General features: G+C 38.6%; 1 protein-coding gene and 1 long non-coding RNA gene across 2 annotated transcripts in view; one reads left to right on the top strand and one right to left on the bottom strand.

Moving 5' to 3' along the window:
• The window catches only part of TACR3 (tachykinin receptor 3), a 38,124-nt gene extending 29,147 nt beyond the window's left edge, over nt 1-8,977 (bottom strand). The window contains exon 1 of the mRNA XM_010411694.4: nt 8,216-8,977. Coding sequence (XP_010409996.2) covers nt 8,216-8,691 — 476 coding nt within the window. The 5' untranslated portion in view covers nt 8,692-8,977. The remainder of the gene's footprint in view (nt 1-8,215) is intronic.
• Nucleotides 8,948-24,485, top strand: part of LOC104697098 — a 103,867-nt gene continuing 88,329 nt past the window's right edge. Inside the window, exon 1 of the long non-coding RNA XR_002048235.2 lies at nt 8,948-9,063. This is a non-coding gene — a long non-coding RNA (uncharacterized LOC104697098). The remainder of the gene's footprint in view (nt 9,064-24,485) is intronic.

Raw genomic sequence — 24,485 nt, 5'->3', positions numbered from 1 at the left:
CTCAAGCCAGCACTTCTAAGAATGTGGATTGCTCAACAACTGCACCATCTTCTTCTATGTATGACTCTAAAGTATTTTTAGGTAGCATTCCAGTTTAATATGCACATGATTAGCATGTGATTTTGTTTGTTGTGACTATGTGATATCTCACTGTCATCACTTCTCTTACAGTTTTATCTTGTGTTAATCTTTGTCCCTAACTGATTACTTCTGAAGTCAACAAGAGTCTTTCCACTGAGCTTAATGAGAAATCATTCAGGCTGCATGATATAATGGTTGGTGCATCATGGTGTACTTGCTGCTGCACTCTTTTCTTAGCTGCTGGGGTCAGAATAGATCTAGTTCCCTTCTGAACTGCTCTGTTTGTCTAGAATCTACAGTTTAGTGTTCTGTTCTTGTTTCTCGGGTTCACCAAATCAAGAAAATCTGTTTTCTCTGAAACAATAGTAGAGACAGTCGTCTTTTGATTAATACTTATACACTCTTTAAGTCAGTAGTTTTACTGGCAGCATAATCATGTATCTCTTACAGTTTGCAATGAACATGAGACAAATAGCTGGTACATACTATAAAAGCTTAAGAAGATTGTGTATTATGGTCCCAACAGTAGAAAAGATAAAAAAATAAACCTAATTTGTCTTTTTGTAAAATAGCATACACTGGCTAATACAGCCAGGAAAACCTTTCATCTTTAATACATCGTTTAGAAAATTGTGGCAAAAATACACAAGATGTTATTAAAACAAAATGATGTTCAGAATTGGATCCTACAAATGCCCATCTGGAGACACAGTTGGAAGCCTTTAATCATCCTAACTGATTTGTTTCACCTGTTTACAATGTGTTTATAAACTCACATGGGGCAAAATGTAATCCTCCCGGATTGCAACAGGAAATTGGAACTTGACAGAGGAAGAGACTGAGAGAAAAATCATAATGCTTGCATGTAAGTGGCTTGTCAACAGGAGACAGGAGAGCATGCTTCCTTCTTGAATACACAGAAGCTGTTATTCCCTCAAGACAGAAGCTGATTTTGAGGCTTTGTGTTTAGAATCAACTGGTATTTAAGAAACTTAGGTAGGGAAATTGCTGTGATTCCCTGCCCTTGTTTAAAACATTGCTGTGGAAAATCCTACAAAAGGTAAGCTATATAGAGTAGACTAAAGGTAATGGAATGAACTGAGCTTTTAAAGGCATTTTTTGTATGTTGGAAACCAAGTCTTTAACTTTTGTATCCTTTAATCTCTATCTGCCTCCTACTAGAGCAAGGCTGCTTCTTCTCTTGCAGGACTGGTTTGTATTCATTTATTCAGACTCACTTTCTCTGCAGGAAGAGTGGCTGTGGGCTTTTCTGTAGGGCTGTAACTGGCTGTTGAGAAGGACTGGTTTTGGTGGCCTGAAGGGTCTGTTGTGCAGTGATCACCTTAAAGCTAACGCCAAAAAGAAAGAGTGTGTGACAAAGTGTCAGATAAACACATGGTACATTTGAGAGATCAGTGGGCAATATCCCAGGGGTGTAACCTGGCCTTGATTTACCCAGAGGAATGTGTGTTACACTGGGTGAATGGCTGTTTGTGCTTTGAGAAGGGAGAAACACTGAAGTTTTTCTGAAATCAGGACTGGCTTCCAATGCCTTATTTACAAGTACCTCTTAATGAAAACCAGGAATACTGAAAGTCTTCAGGAAGGCTGAGCTCTCATAAACAGTGCTTTCTACTTGAGGAGCATCTGGTAACTGACAATGGGCTAGATTTTTATGAGTATGTAATTGATTTTACACAATATATTCCATACCTATGAATATTGATAGAAAAGGGATAAGACTTTTCTTTGGTCTGTCTCGTAAAATGATAGACTAACTGACTTCCCCTGACAAAAGGGTTTCTGTTTCTCCTTTTCTTTTAATGTGATCTATGGGCTATCAAGGACCAGTATCAGTGCAAAGTCTGTGGAAACAGCTCCATCTGCATAAACCCACTTTTAGTGTCTGTGTTTCTGCCACTGTCATCTAGATGGCTTACTTCTTCTTTTTGCATTTATTTTGAAATAATTTTATTTTAGGTAAACACAAATATGTGAATGATACAACTTTCTCTCCTGGTTGGTAAATCAGTCAGAAAAGCATGCATTTAGGCAATAATATATAAGAAAATAAACAATCAAGCAAACCTCTCTCCCCAAAACACTCCACACCTCAACCCTTGACTAACTTTTAGAAGTACCACAGGCTACATTGCATAGTAAACCACAGATACATATTTTGATAGTTTTCATTAAATTATAAATCAGAGGATGTACTTAAGGCTAAGACTCTGTCTTAAAGGAACCTCTTGTTTGAACGTAAGGTTGAAACTTATCGGATATTTCCTGTCTGGACAAAGGAGTCTGGGGGCTAGTTGCCATTGCTGTTGTAAATGTGGCTTATATTTCTAAAGATACTGATGTATCAACCTCCATTTTTTACAGTGCCTATTGAAAGCAGCTTTTAAAATACTTAGTACAAAACAAAAAGGAAAATATAGCTGTTATGCCTGTATTTCTTCCCAGACTGCCCCAGTATGTTATTAATAATGTAACTCTGACATGAATTTTGACCAAAACTGCAAAAAAAAAAAAAAAAAAAAAAAAATCCTGTCTTTTTGCCTGATCACTATGAAATTGTCCCATTGCAAGAAAAGGATTATTTTTCCTAGGGTTCTGCATGCTGAATCCTGCATCCATTGCATCAAAATGTTCTGCAGAAATGATTTCTCCTTTCTAGGAGAGAAAGAAAGAGAATTGTCAAGTCCAAGAAAATATTTTTAGGCCCCCAGGTTATAGAGAGTCCTTCATGTTTCAGCTCTTGATATTTGAACCCTTAATGCCCTCCTATTCAACTTTTTCCCTCCAGTTCTGAGGACTAGTATTTTTCTGAGGGCAGCCCAGGTACTGGAATGCACAAATAAGATGTGCTTCATCTTCAAATACTCTTTAAGGAAGACAGAGAAATGAGGAAGAGATTTCCTCTTTGAATTCTGTAGTTTGATGGGCAAAGTAAGAATAGAAATAATAGTGATAATTTCTAAAGCATATCTTGCATTTTTTCCCTTCATGATATGCAGTGACCAAGGCTGATTCCTGAAATCATGATTATGAACTCATCCATTAGTTTGAAAAAAACGTAGTATTGCACTTCAGTGTGGCAGTAGGGGGTATGGTAGGTAGTGTTTTCTGTAGTTATGTGGCACCAGAGGCTTTAGGAAAAACTAGGTAACAGTATAGTGGCATCTTATGGAAAAAAAGACAGAAATGCTATCCATTTCTTCTGGTGAAAATATTCTCAGGTATGAGGGGGAGATCTCTAACCTGTGAAGCACAAGAAACCTGAAAAAAACTCCATCTTCTTTTTTGTTTTTCTTGTTCTGATGTTCTTCCTCTCACAAGTCTTCAGTGCAAATTCCCACTTCTTTTACATGAAAATAATTTATTTTGAGACATCTAAATTTGAGGGGGAAAGGGAACGAGAGAGAGGCCAAAGGCTGCAGTTCTGTTTGAGCTAAGCTCTGCCAGGGCTGGCAACTGTCTGGGCAGTGCAGCTTTCCTGTCTGGGACTGCTTCAGCCTCCTCCATTGACCAGTGAGCCAAGAACAAAACACTTGGTGCCAAGCTCATGTTCAAGGATGCAAGTACCAATAGACCTTCTCAGTGTGCATCTTCTGCTCATGCTGCTACCATGTGACCACAAAACAGGGTCATGCCCTGTGCACTCCATATCTTAACCTGCTAGAAATGTTTGAGATCATTTTTACACATACATTTTCCCTGTACTTCAGTATTTCTGGGCACACAAGGTGGGTAACAGATACTTAGTAACAGTCAGATAATAGATAGTTTGGAAGGAATATCAGTTTAAAATGTTTATGGTGCATGAAGGCCGTGAGTAATTTGTCCCAGGAATAGGAAATCATGCAGAGCCTGATACCAAAATGTATTCTACTGGAAAGATAAGACATTTTTCAGTGTGCCAACTGCCTACTTCAGAATTTCAGTAACATTAATTTATAGGGCTTGTGCTACTATTTTGTGACAATAATAACTGTTCTTACGGAATACACCTGGAGAGATTGAAGAGCCTAAGTGATATTTTGAGGCTGTGAGTGTGTATATATGATGAGTTTGGGATTTATTTTATAAGGTGAATCATGTGTTTATGCCTCATATCTGTCTTCTGTTACAAGCTTGTATCATATTACTTATGCTGGAGTCTAATGAGTGTATAGAGAGATTATTAACAGCCATCAGTAACTGAAAAATGTCACAGAAAAAAAGAAAACTGACCTAGTATATGTGTACTTCTGTAGATATATTGAAAGTGAGAAAATAAGGTGGGAAACTAGAATGACAAGTATTGAATAAGGACATATATATGTATGCTAGAAACTAGGTAATACTAAGGTTCATAAAAATGAGAAAAGACTGTACAAGAGGAGAAATAAAACTGTATATTAAATATATTTTAAAGTCACATAAATGTTTTTTGCTTCAAAGACCAAAAACTTGCTTGCATACTAGAAAAAAAAAGAAATGCTAAGATATGAATAGGATTAGCAACTGCTCACCATTGCTATTAAAATACTTTAAGTCCAGAGGAGCTGTTTTTAAAAAGAGTTAAATTCATTGACATGAGAAAATCATTATGTAATTGCAGAGAGAAAAGTAACTGAGGAAGTAATACTGTACATGTGCTAAAACCAGGAAAAAATGCATAATACTAAGTGCTCTACTGAAGGCATGTTATTTTATGCTATATTACTACACCCCCAAACTTGCACTGTAACCATTAGGTATCTGCAGAGAATTTTTAGGCCCACACACAGAACTGGTTATATGATGAGGCAGTCTTGGGACTCAAAATCAATTGCTGGCATACCTGAGCCACTTTCTTTGCATGCAAAGATCTCACAGGAATGGACAGTGGGTCTTCAATGACCAGGTGGCTTAAATTCTGCCTAATTTACTGTCATTAGTATGTCCAAGAACAGTACTGCAGTCACACACTGTATTGCAATGATCACAGAGTTTAGGATCATGGATGGGCCCTTTAGGATCATGCACTGGTCAGTGACAAGGGCATATTGGCTCCAGAATTATCTCCTATTCTGTCTGTCTTGGACTATTTACCAGTTTATCCCCATAAGGTAGCTAAAGGAACTGTTGCACTGGAAGCAATGTAACTGTGGAACTGTGCAGCACAAGCTACAGAAGAATGCAGGAATGAATGCCCATGAAGCAGCACAGTGTAAAATCTGTGCTGCTTCTGGCACCTGAGACAACTCGGTTAAAGCTACCTATGGCATCTCTACAGTAGACTGCAGATAGCCTGTTGGAAAAGGAGAAAGCAGGGGGGAAAAAAACCACCAGGAAGGGGTGGTCAGAAGTGTGAATAAACCCACATAAATTTGAGTCTGTGTTCAATGATCAGGTACTCTTACACCAGTCTTGGATACTTTCATCCTCAGCTTCCAGATGCAGCTCACTCCACTGCAGGAACTGCCTAGTGCACAAATTCTGTGTCAGTTCAGTAATCTCACAGTTCACACAGTTTAGAATGCCCTACAGAATCAGATGTGAAAGGAAACATGTACTACCCATGACCTGTGTTCAGTGATGTCCAGGTTTACAGTGACACATTTATACTCTATGAATATCTGGATGCTCTAAAGCAACCAGTGGAGAATATCACAACATACTTTTTAGTGAGTTACAACCCATGACCTTTCAGTATTTTGGGATGGTAACAATTTCTAATGGAAAGTCATCTGATCCCATCATTTCAGTTTCCTCAGCAGCTTTATCCTAATTTGCAGTTTTGTTTTAAATTTTTAAATTAAAAGAATGTTTAAAGATGAATTTACTGGGTTAAGACTAAAGCAGAGTGTTCTGTCTAAAGTATTGGCTGAACTTTTACGAAAGGCACATGGGAACCCAACTTCTAAAAATCATCCACCCAGCAGATCTTTGCCTTGAATAGGGCAGTCTGTACATCCAAGGACATTCCTTGGGATCTATTTTGACCCTTGGGTTTCCTCAACTTGGCAGAATTGTTTTTCAGAGGTAGCCAGGGAATGTTTAAAGGCACTGAATGCATCAGGTGTGATTTGGTATAAAAGGAAAAGAAATAGCAGTGAGAATAGGGAAGGAGGCATAGACTGCTCTTCTGTTTGTTTTATGTGATGCTGCATGGTACTACAGAGAGATCACCTAAACACAGCTATGGCATTGTTCACTGGGAAGATTTCGATTTGCCTTTGGAGGCAGGTGAACTTGGAGGATGTGATGGGGTGCAAATTGTGATTTCTTCAGGGGATTTTCAGACAAGAAGTAGATCAGAGTGAATAACAGTAGTTATTTACTCACTTCTGAGCACCAGCATTTCATTGGTAAACCAAGGAAAACATTTCCAATATATTTGTCCATTGCACTTTAGTCAGTGTGGAGCAGAGCTATTTTCTCTCACTCTGGAAATGCAGTTTGGATTCCTAAGGAACTGTATTCACTTTTGTTCCCAGTTTCCTAGCATAAATTTAGGAACTGCCAAAGTAGTAAGTACTACATGTCTGTGGATAGTTTTTTCAGGAAAAATGAAATAAAGCCTTACTCAGAGCATCCAAGTAACTGTTCAACTAATGCCTTGATGAGCTGCAGCAGTAACTAATAAATACACAGCTCTAACTGTTAAATACTTCAACTAAAGCTCTTTTATGGTTCTGAAAACCTCAAGCTAGATGAGGTTCTTAAGCTAAACTCAAAAAGACAATGAAAGAAATCTTTGCCTGGTTAAAGGTACAATCACTGGTGTTACACTATCTTCTCAATTTTTAATGGGGACTAACAGTTGAGAAGATACATCACTGGCAGGAGGAAAGCATACTGATTTCCTCGTGTCTTCACCCATTCCCAGAGCAGAGAAGTACAAGAGTTGCCAAGAATCTCATTTGCTCTTTCATTTCTAGCTTTACAGAATAGAAATGCATCTAGCTGAGAATGCCACCAAAAATTTGCAATTAGTAGGGTAAACAGAAAAGCATTATTATGAACTTGTCCATAAGCACAAACAAAAGGCACAACAACGTACCCCAATTTTTGTACCTAGAAATAAGAAATAACTTTTCAGAAGGTGGATTGAACCTTATAAAATCTTAACTACCCTCACTTGGAAATACTGCAGTTGTGACAAGTCAATTCAGCAAAGATGTATAATGTGATTTGAAAATGTAGAATGGAGTTTAGTGAGTAATTGCAGTGCATTGCTAAAAGGAATAAAAGATCTGAAACACAAATTGATGTGTTTTTCTAAAAGAAAATACAGTAAGTTATCTCTCCAGCACAGCAAATGTGTAAACAATAATAAAGAAAGAAACATTTTCCAGGGGAGACTTGCAGCACTCTCTGAGAAACAGTCCATCAATGCATCTGTGTAGGAAACCTGGGAACTACATCTCCCCTTTGCTGTATGGGTACTACAGCTCTCCTATTCCATTATTGTCAGGAGTACAAACGTAAAGTTTTTCCCTGACCTTTTTTCTTTGACAGTCACAAAGCTTTATTTTGTTTCAAGAAATCAGGAAAAAGAGCACTTTGAAACTATGTTCTTACCAGACCTCCAGATATGCACAGATGGCAACATAAACAGTCTCATTAGTTAAAATCAGGAGGAACAAAGCATCTCAGAGCTGTCTGTGAGAAAAGCTGTTAAAAACAGGGTCTGAAGTGATTTCTGAAGAGGAGGCAAATGTCTTTGCCAGCTGCAGAAATACAGAGAAGAAGGAAATTTGAAATCCTCCCCCTTTACACACAATTTCTAGAGCTCCTTGTCAGTATGTATTAGATGACTGGCTGAGAAACAGACTATTTTCACAATGGGAAGCAAAACCCTGAGCAATGGCTGCTGTTACAAAGTATTAAAAGACAGAGCACAGAAAGCAGCTGAAGTCAAACAGAGAGAGGAAATGTTTGTTGTAAAAGAAAGCAGAAGAATAAAAACAATGAAAGACTGAAGGAGAATGACCAGAGACCAGGAGAAAAAGTGTGTTAGGGAGAGATCCTAAAGAAGTGCAGAGGAGCACAAGGAATGAACTATTGAGGTCTTTGCCTCTCACCACTATGATTGTTATCTCTGTATTTTTATTTTGGCAGAGAATCTGATCGCAATCTCTCACCCCTAAACTTTTCTCACCTGTCCACAGCGATCGCTGTCATGGAGTAGATGCTGGCGAAGACAGCTGTGATTGGGAAAAAGTTGTGGAAGCGGCAGTAAGCCTCTCCAAAGTACCACTCACTGTGCAGTGCATAGATGAAGTTGATGAGAGTATTGAAAGCAGCCATGGAGGCATCAGAGAAGGCCAGGTTCACCAGGAAGTAATTTGTCACTGTCCTCATGCGCTTGTGAGCCAGGATAATCCAGATGACAATAAGATTTCCAAAAACAGCTACTGCCACCACACCACCGTAAGCCAGAGACCACAGGGCAATGCGCCAAGAAGGTTGTACGAACTGATTGGAGAAGTTGCCCTCCGAGGAGGCTACAGGGGCAGAAGTATTTGCAGCTGGTGCTTCTGGTGCCTGTCCCCAGGGATTGCCTGCTTCAGCAAGGCTCACATTCCACCTGCTGCTCATGCTCATGTTCCAGTTGGCTGTGGGGACCAAAGTCATCTTGGGTGTTCCTCTCCTCTCTTCCAGAAATGATGTACCTCTCCCACCTCCCTCTCCCAACCCTCCAAAATCCCCAGCACCAGGTAAGAAGAGGGAAGGAAGAAAAGGGGAAGTAAGGCAGCTGAGCAGGTACTGGGAAGGAGAGCTCTGTGAGAAAAAATCTTCGGCTATGCTGCTCAAACTGTTAGAAATGCTGTAACAGACACGTCAGGAGAGCTACCTCAGAGTAGAACAGCATCCTACTTCTCCTCTGTACAGCCTCGTGCTTTTGATTTTGCTCAAGGAGAAGGGGACTGGGAGCCAAGGCACATTTTATAGGCTTGTGAGTTCCCAGCGTCATGAAGGGAGTGGAGCGATAAACTCCATCGGCTGGTAAGCTAACACCTCTTTCCCTCTGCTCTCCCTCCCCTTTTATTTCATTCGTTTCCAGCAGCAGGCACTTTCAGAAGCTGTGGAGACCATCACAGGGAAAATGAATTCTCATCTCATTTATGTTGAGAGATTTGTTTTATATTGTCTTTCTTTAAGTTTCATTATTGTGGTTCCTTTTTTAAATAGTCTTTTTGCTTTGTATTTGCAGGGCTAATCAGCTGGCTTAGTTGAAAATCCCAGGACTGAGGCTGCCTTTTTTATTAAAGCTCTTTCCAGATGAATTTATTCCAGATCAATTCAGATCTGCTTTTTTGCTGCTGTGTTTTAATTTAGTACACACTTTCCTTTAAACCATTCTGTTACCTACAGATTTAGAATAGTGACTCTTTCAGACAAATAAATACATCCTGCTGCTCTCTAATTTCACTTTTCATTCTGTAATACGTAACTGATATCAAGAAACGTTTATAAAGCCATTTGCATATTCAGCAGACACTGATTTTTACTGAAACAGTATGCAGCCCTTAACATATGTGTCCCTAGTTATGGGCAAAATATTGTTTTCTTTGTCTTTGAAAAACATTATTTTAGTTCTTTTTACTGATTTGCATTTATTTTGCTTTTAGTACTATTATTATTTTGAGCAAACAATATTTTTATGTGCCTTTTTTGTATGATTTCTATAATGGTAGGAGAGGGTAAATGAGGAAATTTAAGACCTGTTGTTTTCACATCCCAAATCGGTTTTCTTCTTAATATGTTAACAGCAGCTGGCATTAGAATGCATGCTTTATGCAAGGATTGATTGCAAGGGACTTCAACTAACAAACCTTTGTTATTCAATAAGCTGCACTCTTAAGGGAGAAAATCTGTTTTGGTGACAATCTTTCATGTTTCAACAATTTAGAGCTACTACTTTCATCAGTAGAGATTTCAATTGTATCACAGCAGTGGGAGCTATTCAATGTCCCTATCAGCAATGACACATTCAGTACTTTTTAAACAAAAGCTTCAAACAAAAATCAAATACTCCCGTGTACCATGTCCTCCCTGATGTATTTACCCAGTGGAAGCAGTGCCTGCACTTTAATTGTCAGGTCTTCACTGCAGTTTTAATTTGAATGACTGTAATTGTGGCTGTTTCTATATGAGCTTTTACCAGCTGACCCCAGCCCAAGCAGCAGCCCACGTCAGGCTTAGAAGCTTTGCTGAAAACCACAGAGGCTCTGCTGTAAATCACCTGGTGCTATAGCATGTCTAGAACCCACCCATACACTGCAGATGCTTGTAACAGGAAAGTCACTGGAGTTAATCCCACAGTTCCATTTTGAATTCTAAATCTTCCACCTACCTCTTCTTTCTTCCTCTCCCTGGAGGTGAGCCTGAAGAAAGGCATGGTAGAAAATCTCTGAGTTTGAGAGATGAAAAAATTCAAATGGTGGTTCCAAAGAGTGAGGAACAATGGACTGACTAGTTATAGCAGAGACTTGGACACTCAGCTCTTGACTCCAGCAGTTTCATTCAAGATTTTCATATGGCTATAAGCCAGAGAGTACAAACCCAGCCCTGTAGCCTATACCTTTCTACCTTTATGCCAAACCAGGAACAAACTAGGATTAGGACTTTATCCTTTTACTAAGATGATGTGTTTTTCACATTCCCACACCAGCAGCACAAGTGTCCCACGTGCTTCTGTTGCTTCCATCCAGCTCTCCCAACCTCAGCTTTATTATTCCTTTCCCTTGATTTCAGCAGAGACACAGGTACCTTATTTTGTGCACGCTGTACTGACAAGTGTGCAGCAGAGTGCAAACATACAGGAGCAGAGTCCTGTAGAGCACTGTGGTAACTTTCCCTGTATAGGAACATAAAGGATCTGTTTGAACTACTTGCTATAGTTCATGGAGTCACATTCTGGTCACACGTGTAAATTCTGTCTCATGTTTTCCTGAAAAATGTGCAATATGCAGTAGTGCTGCAAACTAGGCGCTGGATTTTGAGTTTGAAAGCAGAAGTCTAATTTCCTGTTCTGGAATGAGGCTTATTCTAGCTTTGTCTTGAAAAACTGCTTGCCATTGCATGTCAGGGTTTCAGGAGAGACCATTCCCATGTGTGTTTTCCTAATCATCTACAGTGCCCCCAAAGGAATTTGTTTTTAATGCATTCTTAGTCACAACGTGAGAAGTCGGTACAAGGTAACGTCTCCTTATTCTAGCAGAGCTATAGGTAAACTGAGTCCTTGAGGCTTCCTTTAAACACAAATCAGGGAGCGCTTTGTAGTCTGTGTTTATGAAATGTCAGCCAGGCCACCAACACAGGAGCGTCAGCTTTGCAGTGTAGAAATCAAAGTATCATTCATTCTGTTTTCTTCTTCAGAGGTACCCATAGGAAATAAGCCTTTCCTGTAGGGAAATTTTTATATGCTATGCTGTTCCCCATCCCCTCTCCCCCATAGATGAGAAGACAAACTGTGGGGTACCATTAGCATAAAAGGACAACCTAGATTTTTTTATTAGTCATTTGCTCAGTAAGGTGAATGTTACTGGCCTGCAGTATGCATCTGAAACCGGCAGAAGAGGTGGCTAATACCCAGAGTTGCTTTGTTTTGAAAAGTGAGAAACTGAACAGTACAGGACAAATGTTGGGCAGCTAGATCACTCTCCTGTGGGGAATATTTATGGCTCCTTTTGGAGATGTAAAAATTTGTTAGAATAAATTCTCTGTGTTCTGTCATTCATTCTTACTGAAACCATAGAGAAGCAGTTTGGTACAATCAATTGGAGAAAAACTAGATTGTCCTACACCCAAAAGGCTACAGCAAAAAAATAGGGTGACCTGCCTTGCTAAAATTTTACTTAACTAAATAAGAAAAGATGCTAGGCAGCCAGTCATTAATTAGATCTTATCTATAGGGGAAATTCACGTATATAGAGAGATGTCAGCTGTGCTTCTCCATCAAAATTTGTATTGGTTACACATGTACTGATTGGAGTTTAGTCAGCTGAAAGCTATCTGTATTGAGTTTCTCAAAAAAGTTCCACAGCGACTTTGGTGAAAATGTTTGTATTAATAACTTCTGAGTAGCATAATCTGCCTAACTGGGATGCACCGTATGCAAAGGAGTAGTACAAAAGAGAAGGATCTGTGTTTTTCCTCAGTATCTCCTAGACAATAGAGGGTAACTGTGCTGGCATTTTCTTCCACAACTCTTACAGGTATGTGATTTCTTACGCTAACTTTTGGCCATTCCAGCTTATGCATACTTGCAGTGGCAATGTTTGATTTTCCGCTCTGTAAGACTACTCAATTTTAGAGTGACTTTTTTCTGGTCGTCTGCTATCTGCTATTTGCTGATGGTCATTTGCTCCTTTGCTTTTCCACTGATTTGCTACTTTGTGCTTGTGTAAAAGCATGTTGTATATTTAAACTGTGGTTAAGCTTGCCACTATTAGCAGCTCCCCATTCCCAGCTTCACAGAAACACTAGGAAATGTAAAAGAAATATCTGAAGTGTGAACAGAAAAGTAGCTGTGATTGTCTCTACTTCTTTCTTTGTGTTATATAGTTTGAAGCTATTTCTTCACAGTTCCAGCTTAGCTGGCTCCTACATAGCCAGAGTGGAAGCTAAGCTCTTGACTTAGCATCTTGACTAGAAGGCAGATTTAATAGTTATGCTTTTCTTAGCTATTTATGAGATTATGATTTAATTTTCTACAGCTCTTCTGGTGTTCTTGAAGTTTTTGTTGGAAATCGTTCTTCCAGTAAATTTTTCTGTGTGCTATGGGAATGATAGACAGAGAATATCATCATTATTGCACAAGTAGGGATTTGTGGTAAAATAGCAGCCTGCATAGTATATCTAATTAGCATAAGCGATAACTGCATCATTAAAATATTTTACAAGGCCTGTCCTCTGTCCTTTCTTCTGTATATAGAACAGAGGGCATTGTGAAGTTTGCTTTTGGATTTGCTTGCTTGATTAGGCTTAGCCTATTAACCTCATTCCCTGCCTACTTCCTGCAGTGCCCAGCTGCAAGAAATGATCCTTCAGCAGGAACTTTTTTTATTCTTCAGCTTTGATAGCTCCCGTTCATCAGTCGGTCATGAAAAGGTTCAGCTAGGGCAGCAGAATTTATGCAATTTAAGGATGTTCAGCACTGTCCTATTTATCATGCCTGCGTGTTTGCATTGTGCTGCTGTCATGACAGTGCCAAACTACCTAGATTTTGAACGGGTTACTTTTGTGTAGCTTAAAACACAGTTGGAAAACTCTGTTTGAACTTGGTTTCTGATAATTGTTTATGAATGCAAAAGTTTTCTTCCTGTCACCAACTGCAAATGACTCAGTAGGATATTTAGCCCCAAACGACACCTCTGACCTGACCCTGAGACACTGGGGAAATGAGGTTTTTTTTTCCCATGGAAAATGGCCACCATTAGTGTCCAGGTGCATGTGGCCGACAGTGGGGTGCTGCCTCCTAAAATGGTGAACATTGCAGGATTTCTCCCAGACTAAAGCTGCCAGTAACTAGGATGGTGGCCGCCCTTGGAGCCCCAAATGCCGCCTCTTACCTGACCCCGCCCCATTGTCAGCCATATGTGACTGGAGGAGAAAGATGGCCATTTTCAATGGGGCAAAAACCTCAGTCCCCAGGTGTCTTGGGGTCAGGTCAGAGGTGGTGTCTGGGGCTCCAAGCATAACGAGTCCTAGATGTGGGCAGCTTTGGTCTGGGAGAAATCCTGCGCCATTCACCATTTTAGGAGGCAGCACCCCACTGTCAGTCATATGCGCCTGGATGTGAACGGTGGCCATTTTCCATGGGAAAATCCCCTCATTTCCCCAGTGTCTCAGATGTTGCAGCAAAGAGGTAGACCAAAACCAGAAATATGGTATGTGGCTCTTCATCATGACTAGAGTGGGCCAAAGGGTGGGGAAAATCAGAGCCAAAGAACTGATCAGAAAGAAGTTTTCTTCTGGAAGATGATGCTGAGATTCAACTTTGCTGGAACTATTTTTAGAATAAAGTAAAACTCAATGTGTCTAGAGATCAGGTATGAGAAACAAACAGTAAATAGAAATGAAGACTATTTTGAATTTCAGATAATATTCACAAATTATTTTCTATGAGAAAACTTTTTTCTTCTTTGATGAAAGATTTCTTCAGCCATTAAGAATCTTCTTATCCTCCTGAAAGGATAAATATATGTGTTTTACATTTTCATCAGCATAGCTTAACCCTCTGTTCTTTAGCTGCTACACACAGGACATGAGTGAAAGTGCTAAATAGCTGGTACAGTGAGGTGCCCGTGCCAAAATGTAATTTGTAGGGCACAGTCATTCTGTGAAAAGTAATTCTTATTCATTTGCTTTCCTGGTCAGCTAGGGCTTTGAGAGGAAAATACATTATACAAAGTGTGATACTACCAATTTTTTGGAAGAAATTAAGTGGATTTATTCAAGTGGTTCTTCTACCTGACAGCAGTATATCTGGAGAGGAGGTAAAGGCAAAGTGAAATGGACCATGGTATAAAATAAATATTTTCTTGGGTTATTGTGATTAGTGTTCTTTCCTGCTATTATTGTTTTCCTCTTTACATTCTGTGGGAATGTCCTTGACACAAATTAGTGGGGAACCTTCATGATCTTTTTTTTCCTCTAACTGCTGTACATGCTTTATTTTCTCTAGTGGGAGACAATTTCTTTGCAACTGTAAATCCAGGAACCTCTTCCTTTTTATCTTTCTCCAACTTCTTAAGTGCCCATCTAATGACATAGGTGAGATGAATTAGCAACTAACTTCTATGTGTGCACTGAAGATGTGTTTCCCCATATTCTTATCTTCTTTTAAATTGCTTAAATAACTTTTTGAAAAAGTTACATTTAACAACAGAATTATACGTAAGTCAGAATGTGTTCAATTGGATCTTGTAGGTTCAGAACCTACAGTCTTGAAATTAATGGGTAGCTGCTGTAGCCACCTTAAATTCCTGTGGGCCTGTTTGCAAGTCCACTGATGTCAATTGAAAATACACCTACTGGCAAAGCCATTTCCTCTGTCACCTATGGGGCTCTTTCCAGCAATATTTCCTTGCAAACATCCAAATTAAGGGGGATTTTATTGGTCACTTTTCTGACTCTTGAAGCTACTTATTCAGTTATATATATCGCATATAATAAATTTACATCCATATTCTTACATAATAAAATGCGTATTTTAAGGTCTCAAGCAAGTTGAAAAGGCATGAATGGAGTCACAGGAGTTCAGTGCTGAGTAAAATCAGAAAATAAGATTTTCCGATAGCTTTACCATGTTATTTATATAGCATTAGTGACACATCTGTGTTTCACTGTTACCAGAAAAGTAAAACAGACAGACTTTTTGCCTTGTTTTTTTAATAACAGGAGATATTACTTTATCACTGTGGTATCAAGAGAATATTCTATTTTTTTTTTTCCTTAACTAAAATAAAATTTTTATGGCTTGGTCTTCATATAAAGCACTACAGGCAATTCACAGATTTAAAATACTGTCTAGAGAGTATTTAAAAAAAAAAACAATAGAATCTCATCCACTTTAGAAGACTAATTGGAATATTTGTATGAAACTGTATTCTGTCAGCATAGAAATAGTTGGTTGCCCTTTGTTGTACAAGGGAAAAAAAAGGAAAAAAGGTATAAATTTACATATGATGTTACTATGTCCATATGACTTTTGACCAAAAATCATTTTACATTCTAAGTGCTAGAGCAGGATCGGAGTAAATGAATTTTGTAATTGCTTGTGTGGTAGGCATGTGATAATTTAGAAAAGCTGTATCTGCCAATGTGTGATAAATATAGGAGGGAGCCTTTGGCAACACAGCGAACTTTTGTCTTGAAATATATCTATTTTGCATGGGAAGTAAAGGATAAAATGAAAATATTCTCAGCTGTTCTCTCAAATGTGCAACAACACTTGTGTTTCCTGGTCTACATTTTCTAATCTGATTTGTGCCCTGCCTTTTTCAGAATCCAGTTTTTTCATCTGAGATACAAGTGGAAAGGATATCTGAACTTGTCTTTTCCACATCCTAAACTACTGTTGTGGGCTAAATGGTGACAATGTCTTGTCATATCTTGTGCATTTGCCCAGGTGACTGTCAGTGCAAAAAAAAATTACTGTCAAAACTGATGCACACAGATTATGGTATTCTTATGACATGTTATCACACACCTTCTATTTCTAAACTATAGAGTTTCTTAAGCCAAAACTTCTGCTGGTTAGTTGGTGTTCAGCAAAATAATTCATTTATTTGTCCAAAATCCCATATGAATCACCTCTGTAGACTTTTATGGAGCCTATTACTGAAATTATCATGTCTTAAGAACTAGTATTTTTTGCTGAAAGTTTATCTGTTCCAAAATGTATTTCTTTTCTTCTCCCTAATATTAAGGGTCTGTTTCTCTGTTGTGTGATCTTTCTTCTGCCTTTGGAATTGGAATGAAAGGAAAAAAACTACTGCCATATCAGTGAAATTCAATTTGTGGCTTCAAGAAGTCAGTCAATCTCTTGCACCTTTTCTGCAAACCATTGCACTATCTTATTTCTGCTATGACATATATTTACAAAGGAGTTCCTATTAATTTGATTTTCTATATTCATGTTGAAAGAGATTATTTAAGTGAGAACAAGAGTTCGCGTGACCTAACCTTTCTCAATAATTCAGCAAGTTCCGGAGGTATTGTAAGGCAACAGCAAGGAAGGCAATTAATTTTCTGAGGTGAAATGACTTAGGCTAATTTATTTTTTGTGGATATGACATATATCACTAGATGAGTTTTGAACAAGCAGTAGCAAAGAGGGAGGGAGAGGCATGAAAGCAAAATGTAGTAACTAAATATAATTTGCAAAGAATGCATCTTATTAATTTGGCTCCAAGCATTAGCATTTAGATTTGGTGACTAATAACTTTTGAACAATGTAGAAGGTACTTAGATTTTTATCATAAGGTTCTTTTACAATTTTTTTAATTAATTCTCAAGTAACAAGCCACTTCTGATCCTCATTGCTGGTTTTGGAACAAGAAAGCAACTTTCATGTGGAAATGATAAAAAAATCAGTAGATAGCCTTGTTATGGCTTTCCTGATCCCAGAGTCAAGGCAGGTGGATTGACAGTGTGTCTACACCTGTAACGTGTCATTGTGTTAACAGTGATGGTAATTGATCCTCTGGCGATTTCTCTAACCACATTAATCTGGCAAAGACATTATTCTCTTTAAAGAGTACCATTTATTTAGGATTGGCACCAGGTAGCTATATCTTGCTAAAAATGCCTTCTAGCTTTGCTGGATTTCTTTTAAAATAAAGATGAACAGCCTTTCATGTCTAGGTAAACAGCAAAGGAAGAGGCTCACAGCTTGAATTTTTCACACATGTGCACACCCCTGTTCAAAGACTTAAACAAATACAGACAAGGTTGTTTTGAAGATAATTTTTTTGTCTTATGGTTGAATAAGATGTTTGACTCCAACAAGTGACAAATGAAAATGAGTTCTATGGAATTATGAACTTAAAAACTAAACCTCGCTGTAGAAAAACAGATGCAACTACCCTTGCCTGATGCAATGGTTCTTATAAGAGAGTAGCTGATAAACAGTCTATCAAAGGAGGTAAGGGAACCAGAATTGTAAAAATTAAAATGTGAGTCTTCCTTACCCTTCCTGAGGCAAACAGGAAAAAAAAAATCTTTCTATTAAATCTCTTACATTCCCTTCCAGCTATTGTCTGAAAATAATTTGTTCTCATATAGCAAGCACTGGGGATTGAAGCTATTTTATAAATCTTTAGCTCTTTTAAAACCAGATGGTGGGTGTTGATAAATGTTTGTTGTCTCTCTAAATTGTTCAGATAATCTCATTTTATCAAGTAGAATTTGTAGTGGTAGGAATTATGTGTAGAGGTAGCATTTGTAGGCTGAAGAAACGAATTTCTTGTGTCTGACTTCATGTATTCAGAGTGTTATCTAATGTATTTATTTCCAGATTTATCTGGTGGAGAAAGGACCCTCCATCTCTCCTGCTGTAGAACACACATTTTCTTTTATGGATGATAAAGATAGGGAAATCTTGGGTTGGCATACAAATTCCAGCATTGCCCTAATGAAACACTGCTATCTTAGAAAGATGAACTAATGTTCCCTGCTGCAAAGCAGTGTTTTTCCTTCGTGTTCTTGTTCCTTACTGAGTTAGTGTAGGGGATGCCCAAGAAGGAAAAGCAAGGGGCAACTGGAGTCTGAATCTGTGGAATTAGACAATGACAGCTACTAAAACCAATTTACATTCACTACAAAAAGAGAGAAAACTGAAGAGAAGGAATCCAAAGAAAGAATTAAAGGGTAAAAGAAAAATCACTGAATCAGAGAAATGGGTGATTGGAAAGAAAGCATTGAAGATAATTGGAAACTGAACCAAATTGTTTGGGGGATGAGGGAGAGAAGGAAGGACTGAAACACTGCTTTTGTCTGTGGTTGTATTAAGGCTTGTATAATGATGAATTTTGACAGGCATCCATAGTGATGGATGCAGTTTTATCTGTCATCACAGAGCAGCCTTTTTTAGACCCCTGTCTTTCAGCAGCAGAATTTTATTCATCCTCCATTACCACAGAGTCCAGATGCTTCTCATGTCTCCAGACTTCAATTGAAAGCATTTGACTTGCAGACTGTGGAAATTGTTTCTGTTGTGAAATACAGCAAAGCATTTTGCTTGGGGGTGGGATTTTTGATGTTTGGGTTTTATTTTTTTTAAATCTAAACTTTTGAGAATTTCCACTTGGGAGAAAAATCTCCAGCTCTATGTTGATATTTTTGTCTTGATTCAGGACCAAAGTACGTATTGGAATTTCTCATGGCTATACACTGGAGGCTGAGTTTTTGCATACTATCCAGATTATGGCATCTCTTACCGGCATCCCTAAGTCATAATGTCAAGAAATTGCATTTTGATAATATGGACATAAAATGGTATGTTTCACTTAAGGATTTTCTTTACCCAGTTGCAACTTCCTCACCACAACTGCCATCAGTCTGCAGCAATCAAATGTGTTTTTCACTGCTGTCACCTCTTGTTTGAAAAGAGCAAACTGTTCTTTTTGTAAAGCAAAGTGCAACCTGGCATTCCAGGTTTATATGACTGACAAATTCACATTGATATGTTAATCAATGTATGTTGTCACCTTTGTGCCAAGCTCTTTCCTGTCAGAATGGCTCTTTGTCCCACAGGCTTTATTTTCTGCAAGATGCTTTGCTAATGCAATTAATCATCTAATCCAGGAAATCATCTCCCAGCACAGAGAACTGACATCATTTTCTCTGCTGTATATACTCTGCATCTTTTGTCCATGGTGCAATCATAGACTCTTGGATACATCTACGATGCATTTTATCATTGTAAATTGTTACCAGCCCTAGCTGGGAATCCCATGCAAAGGGGTTACTGTATATGTATGCATATATATATATAGGTATGTATGTATGTATTTATAAGCTTTTCTATCTTTACCATTGATTTCACTGAGCAGTTGGTCCAGTGGAAATCTCTTCTTCAATCCTATGATGTTAAGTCTTGAAAAGCACATGTATCCAAAAGTTCTAGTTCTAAGCTCTATATATAGTATTTCCTGGTTGGCACAGAATGCGTGAGGCTAGATTTAGAGATAAAAACCTTCAATTTTTAAAATAAAGGAAGCTTTATTTTAAAATAAAGTGAAGTAAATTACTCTCCTGAATTTCTGCTGCAATGAAAATTTTATTCAACAGCCACTGAGGGTTTCGAATAAAGTGATGCTGCCTCTGTTTGTTTTAATCCAATAAAAGATGCCTCAATAGTTCCAGGTAAGTACGGGATGGCTCTTGAAAGGTGGGCTTCTGGGTGAAGAGCTGGCCACTAGGTCTTTTCCAGTACAAAGATGGGTAAAGCTGAACCCTCTATGTGACTATGATCAGCTGTAACTTTCTATGTCAGACATATAAAGAAATGAAGAAGTGTATTACGGTCTTTCCCCCAGTGTGCTATTCAACTTTTTGTTCTATGGTGTCCTGGGAACTTACTGAGGAGATCAGATTTAGGGTACCATTCTTAATAGTCATGATGAGACCTAGAACAAGTGGTTTTATTTACACTTTTGGTAGATCCAAAAGTAAATAATATCCTTCCCCAAAAAGGTATTCCATCTTGTCTCTTAAATTTGTGGCCTGATAATTTCTTTGGACTCTCCCTAATATTGTGGTTTATAAAACTCAAAAAATAGCCATTCTCTATTTTCTCCAAATCTGTTAAGATGTATTAGATGTCTTTCTCTTGCAAGGAGAGGATTTATAGTATTTTTAAACGTTCCCAAGTGTAAAATACATCATAAGTCTCATTTCTGTTAAATGTTGTTGCCTTCCTCTGCAAATCTTGTAGTTACCTGTATCTTTTTTCCTAAATGGTTATAGTTGCATTATATATTAATAGAGCAGTATAATTGTGTTTTGTTCTTTATACCCTTTCTGGCAGTTAATATGAAGAGTTAATATGTGAATTAGCATGAATAGTTAATATGTGAATTTTAGTTGCTATAAGCCAATGCTTTCTAAGAGTCAAGCAACCATTTAAAGCCTAACATGGTGGGCCCCTAGCCACAGGGAAAAGCTCTTTATTCTGTGAAATTTGTTACTGACTCTTGGTAGTAAAGGCTCTTTCTATACATGCCATGTTGTTATTTATAGGATTTTAAATTTCTTTCATTAAAATAATATTTTAAAAAGTCTTGCAGAAGGCAATTTGAAGAACTGAAAACATACCCTGAGAAACCAGAAGGCAAATGAGAAGGATTTTCACTGGACCACTTTTGCCTTCCAAGATCAGAATCCTAACTTCTGGATTCTTGATATGATTGTCCTTGTGTTAGGGAATTGCAATGGATGAATGCCCAGAGAAAGAGAGAGAGGATAGGAGTCTGGCTGTAGAAATCTTTGAAGCAGCTATCCCTTAGGAGAAGACATAGATTAGGATAAGTGAGACATGAGAATTGCCCTGGTAGAAGAAAGCTGGGGTACCTGTCAATTAATTTCTTTTAGAATTATCTATGTATCAGCTAATGAGGTAGGAAAGGGCAGGTTTTTGTTGTATGATGAGTTGATAATTTATAACTGAGGCAGTAACATGATTTTACCTTCTTGTATTTTCTTGGACTATTAAGAGAAAATATAGGCATTCCTGTAGGACTTAAAAAAAAGGGAACATCAATAGATTGTCAAAAACCTGTATAAAAATATCACTCCCTATTACATGCTACTGGTTTTTTACAATGTATAAAAATAACATTTCTTCTAAATCTTGTAAGATTTTTCTAGTTGGGATGAATTTTAAAATTAGATTCATAGTAGGCTTTAGCTAGAGATTTTAGCAGTGCCTTTCAGAAGTATAGAAAGCAGAAAACGTAGAAGGAAACTACTGAATAATCATAGAATGGTTTGGGTTGGAAGGGAACTTAAAGGTCATCTAGTTTCAACCTTCCATCATGGGCAGGGACACCTACTGCTTGACCAGGTTGCTCAAAGCCCCATCCAGCCAGGCCTTGAACACTGCCAGGGATGGGGTATCTGCAGTTTTTCTGGGCAACCTATTCCAGTTCTTCATCACCCTCACATTAGAAGGTTTCTGCCTAATATCTAATCAAAACCTACCCTCTTAGTTTGAAACTATTCCCTCTTAACCTGTCACTACATGCTCTTGTTAGAAGTCTCTCTCCATCTTTCCTGTAAGCCTCTTTTAAGTACTTGATGGCCGCTATCAGGTACCCCTGGAGCCTTCTTTGGGCTGAACAACCCAAACTCTCCCAGCCTTTTGTTGGCAGTTTAAAGTTTCTGGAAAATGACCATCATGGGTAAAATGCATATTCCTCTATAAGGAATATGCATTAGATGAAAAGCAAGCAACAGCTTTAAGTAGTAAGTCTCCAAACTGGTAGGACTGTGGATTAGAAGTGGATAAATATACCCTTTATTTAGCAAAATAACATAGAAAAAAAAGAGGCAAAATATACAGTTAGTCCCTCATTAATTATTACTTTTGAGGTCACAAGTGGTGTTTCCCACCAGGGCTCAGTATTGGGGCCAGTCTTGTTTAATATCTTTATTGACAAACTGGATGAGGGGATTGAGTGCAATTTGCAGACAACACTAAGTTGGGTAGGAATGTTGATCTGCTGGCAAGTAGAAAGGGTCTGCAGAGGAGTCTGGACAGGCTGGATCAATGTGCCAAGACCAGTTGTATGAGATTCAACAAGGCCGAGGGCCAAGTCCTGTCCTTGGGTCACAGCAACCCCAGGCAGTGCCACAGGCTGGGGACAGGGTGTCTGGGAAGCTGCCCAGTGGAAAAGGACCTGAGGTGCTGGTCAGCAGCGGCTGAACATGAGCCAGTGTGGGCCCAGGCGGCCAAGAAGGCCAATGGCTTCCTGGCCTGTGTCTGTGGCCAGAAGGACCAGGAGGCCACATTTCAAATTCTATGTCTGGTTCTGAGCCCCTCATTACAAGAAGTACATTGCAGTGCTGAAGCATGTCCAGAGAAGGGCAATGGAGCTGCAGAAGGGTCTGGAGCACAAGTCCTGTGAGGAGTGGCTGAGAGAGCTGGGGGTATTTAGCCTGGAGAAAAAGAGGCTCAGGCAGAGGGAACCTTATTAGGCTACAACTGCCTGAAAGAGGTTGTGGATAGGTGGGGGTCATTCTCTTCTCCCACATAATAAGCAATTTGACAAGAGGACATGGCCTCAACTTGAACCAGGGGAGGTTTAGGTTTGATAATAAGAAAAATATCTTCAAGCATTGGAACAGGTTGCGCAGGGAAGTGGTGGAATCGTTAACCACTAACCCTGGAGGTATTTGCAAGACGGGTAGATGTGGTACTTGGGGAGATGGCTTAGTGGTGACTTAGTGGTGCTGGGTTAGCAGTTGGACTTGATGATATTAGAAGTATTTTCCAATCTTATGATTCTATGATAATTAGGCTGGTTGATTAATTTTATCTTCTAATCTGCCTTGTATCTGAAAAACAGTCTGTGCCAGAAATACCTTGACTGCATAACTGCTATTCTCTTGGGATAAGAATCTAAGAATTACACTGACAAGAGAAAACTGAAAACAGCCTAAATGATAAGGGGAAAAACTAGCATTTGCTTCAGAAGGGCAGGAGGCTGTTTACATTTATGTCTGTCACATCTACTTCTTAAAGGTCAATACAGTTTCTTTTTAAGAAAACAATAAATTAAGTAATACAGCAATAAGACATCAAACACTGTAAAAAATATACACTGTCATTGAAGAAGAATGCTGACATTTTGTAAGAGATGTTCCATTGACTAATGGAAAACACTGAAGAGGGGAAATTATTTATTTTCAAACATTAATAAGAGTTAGTGATATTTTCATGAGAGTGACAGTATTTGCAGTTCAGTAATGGCATTCATTTCAGGCACTTGGGGCTGAATTTTGATTTAGAGCAGCTGAAGTAGAATTGTGAGCCCTTCATCAGCCCAGCTACTCCAGTGGAAGCTAACAAAACTGTGTAAGGAACTGCTCAGGAGCTCTTGTTTGTAAATGAGCCTGGTGTTAACAAAAATCATTAGCACTTATTCAGATAATCTCCAAAGCATCTAAATTGAGGTACAGGATCTTCTTGGAAGAGAGTACTGCATTTTTGGTGATGAAATGTTAGTCTGCTTTTACACCTTGGGAAAATACCCTGTAGTCCTTCCTTTCAAAGCCTCTGGTATGGACATCCGTGAATAAATTGTGCAGTCTGGGAGGGTTCTCCATTGCTCTTATAGTGACTTGTGTGTGCCACTTCCTTGCTGAAGGTGGCACTTCCAGCTCCTTCCAGATACCTGTAAGATTGGTGCTAATTAGAGAGAAGGAGAGGTAAGAAAATATAAAGGTGCTTGTCTTGAGGAAGAAGCAGCTGATGGATGTATAGAAGCACAAAGGACAGAGCTCACTGTGTAGCTGCTGTCCACTAAAGAAAGCCTCTGGAAAAGTAGCAGAATTAATTTCAAAGAAGGACCTTCCACCACCAAGCTCTTATTAATAATAGTCAAACTTTTAATAAATGTTAGTCAAGCTACTTATTCCCTTTTATAAAAGCTGGCAATATTTTTTTTCTCTAAATATGAATATTTTGAAAATAGCTGCCTGAGAGCAGTGAGAAACATAGAGCAGAAACATCTTGTTTTGTTCTTAATAAAGTTTACCATGGTGTCTAATTGGCTGCGCTTGGAGAGGTACAGGCCATCTAGGACAGCAACAGCATTCTGAACAAAGAACAGCCACCTTTCACAAAGTCACCCATTGCCTGTCCTTTGATGCTGTTTAATTGCAAAGACCTTAGTTAATAGGAAGATTTTTTG

The sequence above is a fragment of the Corvus cornix genome, chromosome 4 (genome assembly GCF_000738735.6).
Source record: "Corvus cornix cornix isolate S_Up_H32 chromosome 4, ASM73873v5, whole genome shotgun sequence".
NCBI lineage: Eukaryota > Metazoa > Chordata > Aves > Passeriformes > Corvidae > Corvus > Corvus cornix.
The sequence above is the reverse complement of the archived record's forward strand: the minus strand, read 5'-3'. Positions and strand labels throughout refer to the sequence as shown.